This window comes from Coniophora puteana (genome assembly GCF_000271625.1).
Source record: "Coniophora puteana RWD-64-598 SS2 unplaced genomic scaffold CONPUscaffold_9, whole genome shotgun sequence".
Taxonomy (NCBI): Eukaryota; Fungi; Basidiomycota; class Agaricomycetes; order Boletales; family Coniophoraceae; genus Coniophora; species Coniophora puteana.
This window is the reverse complement of record NW_006913061.1, coordinates 1,850,810-1,856,589: the sequence shown is the minus strand read 5'-3', so window position 1 is coordinate 1,856,589 and position 5,780 is coordinate 1,850,810. Positions and strand designations below refer to the sequence as shown.

General features: G+C 54.5%; 1 protein-coding gene across 1 annotated transcript; it reads right to left on the bottom strand.

Moving 5' to 3' along the window:
• CONPUDRAFT_59254 (RhoGEF Rgf2) lies at positions 1-3,763 on the bottom strand (the record flags this gene model as incomplete). The annotated part of the gene is made up of 12 exons (XM_007772248.1): positions 1-407; positions 459-542; positions 590-809; positions 867-1,138; positions 1,192-1,340; positions 1,393-1,766; positions 1,818-1,988; positions 2,067-2,336; positions 2,384-2,686; positions 2,752-2,895; positions 2,951-3,216; positions 3,367-3,763. 12 exons carry the CDS (start codon positions 3,761-3,763, stop codon positions 1-3), a joined length of 3,057 nt encoding a protein of 1,018 aa, XP_007770438.1.
• Positions 3,764-5,780: the final 2,017 nt, after the last annotated feature.

Below are 5,780 nucleotides of genomic sequence, written 5' to 3'. Positions count from 1 at the left end.
CTAACGCATACTAACTGGTGACGGGGCAACCGAGTCCGACTGTGTGCCGTTGCCGAGCACGCGTAGAGACAGAACTCGATCGTCCGAGACCATCAGGATCTCGTCTCGTCCGGGTGGGTAGCGTGGTTGTGGCGGGAAGTACGGCATCTGCTGCTGCGACGGGTACCCGTTATACATGGACTGCCGCCCGTAAGCTGCTGGTTGTGCTTGGTACGGATTATATCCCTGCTGCTGATAGTAAGGGTTCTGGGTGTAATGATTTGCCGCGTGCGTGGTCGATGATGGCGGCTCGGCGAAGAGCAAACGCAAGTTGTTTCCTTGGATCACTTGTGATAACAGACCAGTCTCAACGTGTCGGATCTCGACGAACATTGGTTCAAAGGCGAGGACGTAGGGATATCGAAGCGCTATATAAGGACGCTCAGAGCACAAGACAAGGAAGGAAGCACGATGCATACCAAAACCTGACGGGATGCCCTCCCAGTGCACCGTAAAGTCGGGGCGAGACCGCCAGCCGTTTTTGTTGACGTAAAATGCAAACTCTGGATGGCCGTTATATACCATCCAGGTGAATGACATGAGAGCGCACCATCGTAACACAACAAAAACTCGTGATCAATCCGGTAAATCGCCATGGGCCGCAAGTTCTCGCGCTTCCGTACAAAGTCGAGACTTGTGTCTGCCGGGTCGAGCAGACCCTGTGTATCCAAGCTATCTAGATCGACAATCTCAAAACCCTTTGTGCATCCGACGCAAAGCTTGGTCTTAAGGAAGTGGATTGAGCTGGACTCAACAGGGATATAGAATTCCTTATCATACAACTTTAGCGTCGGGCCCCGAATCAAGAAAACTACCATCAGATGTACCTTGAATAACTTCAGAGTGTCGTTACCGCCCTGAAGTAATTTTCGGAATGTGGGTTTGCTTCGTCCCCGGATGTTTTGGTCAATCGGTTCGAGTGCCTTGATTGTGCTAGACAAAGGGCTGCTCTTGACAACACAAACGAGAACTTTGCCCATGCACACCCCGGCCTTGAAGAATGACGTATGTGATGAGATACGCTTGGCACGCTTGAGTCCGGCAAGAGGATCAAGCGGGTCAAGTGCGTCCAGAGGGAATGTAATCACTTGGCGTTCTGCTCAGGTAGCTATGGCGTCAGGGGATCCATAAAGTATGAAAAACATTGCTCACCCGACAGGACGATGAGCAGCTGGTACTCTTCCAGCACATCCACCTGGGAGACATCTAACAGGGCCACAACCTTGACTGGATCGCGATTTGGCTCCCATAAATCCGATAGGTACACCCCATCGTCAGTTCCGTAGGCAATCCTCCGTCCGCTTGCTGTTCTCTGCTCAGCATCTTGATTCCAACCACGACTATTGCAAAGACTCACCAAACGGCGCAGCACAATTCACCCGATTAGAGCCGATAAAGAATCCTTCCGAAAGTGCGACTGTGTCGAAGAATGTGCCCCGTTGTCGTAGCGCTTCTTGTTGCTTCCCAATGTTCTCGACCCACTTGCGCTGACTTACCAGCGTTGACGCCCAAAGCGTCATTTGGTAGTATTTGCGGCCCAAGTGGATGAATGTAATTGGGAAACCGCCTTTGCCGTCTACCTTGACGGGAATTGCAGGCGCATATGGGGCACCTGCGCTCTTGCTGGAATTCTTTGTCAGGGCCCGCTGTTTTACAGCCGAAGGACGCCCATGCTGGTTACCAGCCTCATCGGGAACCGATATAAAGAGCAATTCGAGTGGTATTGGCTATACACATTGTCAATATATGGTATAGACGAATAGGGGCAACGCACTTACTCTGCGGTAGACCTTGTACTGCTCATTCTTTGACTTCTGCTTTACCATGAGCAACGTGTTGTCGAACAGGTACACGAGTAAGTCTCCAGAATCACCCTGTCCTCCTCCACCACGCTTGTTCAAAGCGCCCTTGTATACCAACTCTCGCTCAGGATCTTGCAGTTTCAAATCCTGCAAGTAATATAACATGAAAAGAACAAGAGTCAAACCGTGGCAAAATCAAGAGACATCATAATCAGAGCGACGTACCACTTGCTCTCCAGGCCGGTACACCAACTGCTGGTCTAGTTGAAGCAGGTTGAATCTGTTCTCAGTCTTTCCGGTTTCAACGTTGACCTTGGCCAGGAACTCGCGAACGATTGTGACCACCTGCGCAAGCGTTTGCTTATCCGGATTGTCCTCGGGTGTGTGTTTAATGACTGCCTCGACTAGAAGAGGGTATCGAGCGAGACGGGTTGTCGGTTTCGTCAGGTAACCATTCAGCTCAAGCTTGCGTGACTCCGGGAGGCGTTCGGTGGTCTATAGTTCGCGGTGAGCACAACAGTTTATGCACGATCGCTGGTGACGATACCCACCTCCACGAAAGCCGCGAAAGCAGGATTCGAGCTCTTCTCTTTCTCGAACTCATACTTTCCGTACAGCTGGTGGGCACCGTAGCTCACAAAGGGCCCAAAGTGCGGGACCGCATCGAGAAGAATGTCGCTAATACGCTCGACGACTGCGTACGACTTCTGACGTTTGTTCAGCGCATCACGTAGCCGGGTGTTGACCGCAATAATCTCATTAATGTTCCAGAAAACTTGTTGTATGAAGTCTTGCCTTCGCTCGGCGGGAATTATGTCACCATCCCTCAGGCCAGCTATCCAGACCTAGGTGCGTCGGCGCTACAATGAGCAGACATCCTTAAGGTGGAAAAGAAGACAAAGTTACGCACATCGCGAAGGTACTCCATATCACGCACGAAATCACGCTCGGTGTAGATCACCTCGTTGATCGCCTCCTGGCGTTTCTTCTCGGTGTCCGACACACTATTAACGACTTCTTGTGGGACTGAATGAATCCAGAGTGTCCCTGGTTCCTGCAGAAGCCATCAACATAAGGCAGTCAGGCCATCCGCACGTAGGTACACGCACCACGAAGTCTCCCAAGCTTTCTTTACTTATCTGCTTCTTCAATCCAGGCTGCGGCTTCATGTTCAGCCGCGCCTGCTGTTCAAGCCTCCGGGGGCAGGCGATGCTGTAGCATAGCTGGTCACGTGTGCACGTCGGTGAGTAGCAGTCTGTCAGCAGTGTGAAGACGCCTGACGGCAAAGGAACCTCGTCACTGTCCGAGGTCGACGCCTGTCTGGTGCTTATGCCAGCCTCCACGCTGTCCTCCTGGAGTGCAGGAGATGTCTCGCCTTGCTCCGCCGTATCCGCGTTATCACCATGCGAGTCAGCAGAGCCCTGCCCAGATGGGTCGGAGGAGGCGAGCTGCTTGAGCCCAGGCCGGCTCGGTGATTTGCTTTCGCCGTCAGCGTCCTTCCCATCTGCAGTATTGCCGGCGACACCACCAGCGGCAGCAAGTTCTCCCGACACAAACGGCGATATCTTGGTGCGGAACTGATAGAGTTCGTTGGATGAGTCGCGAAGCCGGTGGTCATACGTGACGTCGTGAAAGAACTTTTGCGAGTCGAGGGCACGACCAAGCAAGAGCGCAAGATTACGATCCGTTGTTTTGATAATGAATGCAATCTTATCGACGGCTTCTCGCCCATCAAAGGCATCCTTATAGGTGAGTCCGTCTTTGAGGCGGTCAGACAAGGCGATTCGCTCCCGGAAGGCTTCCGCGACGCGCGATAGGATGGCGGGATACACCACAGGAGTCTTGCGTGGGCGCATCGAACTTGGCGAGCCGCGACCCGAACCTGTGATCTGGGGGAACGGTGGGCGAGGTTTGGTGTCCATGACGGTACGCATGCTGTTGCCTGCCGCTGACATGGACATAGAGCGATCTGTCGTGCGGTCTCTGCGGAAGCCGGGCAGTCCGGGCGTCGTCCTGGCAGACTCAGAGGAGCGTCGGGAGGTGGTTGCGACAGAGTGATCGACGAGGGTGGATGAAGCGGGGGAGGTGTTTGTGTGCGAATTGCGGTTGCCAACGAGGGCGGTATCAAGCTGGGGAGGATGTGGGCGGGTGACGTAGGTGTTTTGAGGCAACTGAGAGTTGTCTGATGCAACGGAGAGAGGACTGGTCTGCCTGCCTTGGGGGGCATGTGTGGCCATTGTGAAAGGTGCGACGACTGGTCGTCCGAGAACCCGGATTAGCTATGGCACGGCAATTCCAGCAAGATATAGATAGGAAACCCACGTGGATTGGTGGCTGCAGCGGCCTGAACCTGACTTGAACTCGCCCATGGGAGTTCACTAGGAGCCTCATCCGTCGCCTCGTCCGTCGAGAAATCGAGGCTGAGGAGACTTATGTCCGATTCGAGATTGACACCCACCCGGGGAGCACCGTCGCCGAGTGCGCGGAACATGTTTCCATTGGTGTTGACGTTAGTGCTTGCGTTGGACGGGGAGTACTCGGCGGAGGCCGTGAGGGTGGGGTGGTTGCCGTTGTTCTGGGGATGAGATAGGTAAACCTGGGCCTGATAAGCCTGAGCAGGCGTCAGACCAGCGCGAGTCCAAGCCTCCAGCCCTGGATCGAGCGGCTCCTCTGGTCTCGGTGCGATAATCCCCGCTGCATGGGGTGAGCTGACTACTGATCGAGCACGTCCATGGGTAGTCGGAGGTGCGAGCGTTGCAGCTCGCCCGTATTGGGGGTGTTGCTGATATTGTGGATGGGCTTGATATAGCTGGCCTGCGGGCGCGGCGCTCTGGAAGGACTGACGATATGGTGAATGGTGGGGACCTCTGTACGGATAATTCGAGGGCAACTGAGGTTGCTGGTAGACAGACGAGGTTGGCTGAGACACGCGTCCGTCAGGTAGGCCATAGTGGTTTGGCATGGGCGCATATTGGTTGGGATATCCCGGAGGCACCTGGGTTTGGTGGGGGTACCCCACGGGATGCTGTCCTGGGCCTCCGAGCTGGTGGTGGGTTGCACTGGGGCGGCCGAAGATAGACTCGTAGGCCTCATTTCGTTTGTCTGGCTGGCGAGGACCCATCTGGCGCTCCATGGTCGGAGTCGTCGACTATGATAGCCGTAGCGTCGGCGAGAGTTGGGGCAATCGACGAGGACGGCGGCTATATCGCGTTGGCGTTGGGGAGCAATCGACCGTGCAGCGCTGTGTGTTTCTCACTTCAATACGACGGCCACTGGCCAATTGATTGCCCCTTGTGGTAGGCGAGCGGCCGATCCGGCCCAAGCTCGCTCCTTTTCCTCGCGTTCGTCAACGGCGTCAACGGCGTCGAGCAGCTCTCAGTCGTCGTGCGCGTCGTCTGCAGCTGCATCAATCTTGCATCTCATTCGCTACATTACGCATCCTTTATATAAATCATAGGCGCCTGCTCTCACCAGACGTCATACCGCTCGAGCTCCCTTTCTCCAACCGGCAATGCGGATGTCTCGCCGGGCCAACCGATTATAAATGCGTCCTTCCAAAATCGCCTGCGCTCGAGCTGGGTTGTATACGTTTGCCTTCAACTTCGCCAGCCCTGCTTGAATACCCTCCTTGTCATGCAAATTCAAGCAGGTTTGGTGACCAAGGACATAGCATGTGCCGCTACCTCAACTCTTCTGCCAATCGCAAACGAGTCCAAAAGTTGCCACCTCAATCTGATTGCCACAGAAAACAGTGTCTCAGTTTACAGTGATACATCTGCTGCGCCCTCGGGATAAATCGCCTTGCTTCAACCTTGTGCTTAAGCTTGCTGGTACATACTAGGATCTTACGTATACTCCTTGATTCCAGGCAGGCGCTCTTGATCATCACTTCCTCCGGAACTGCACAAAATGTTAGCCCCAACGTGAGTAGGGTTAGGG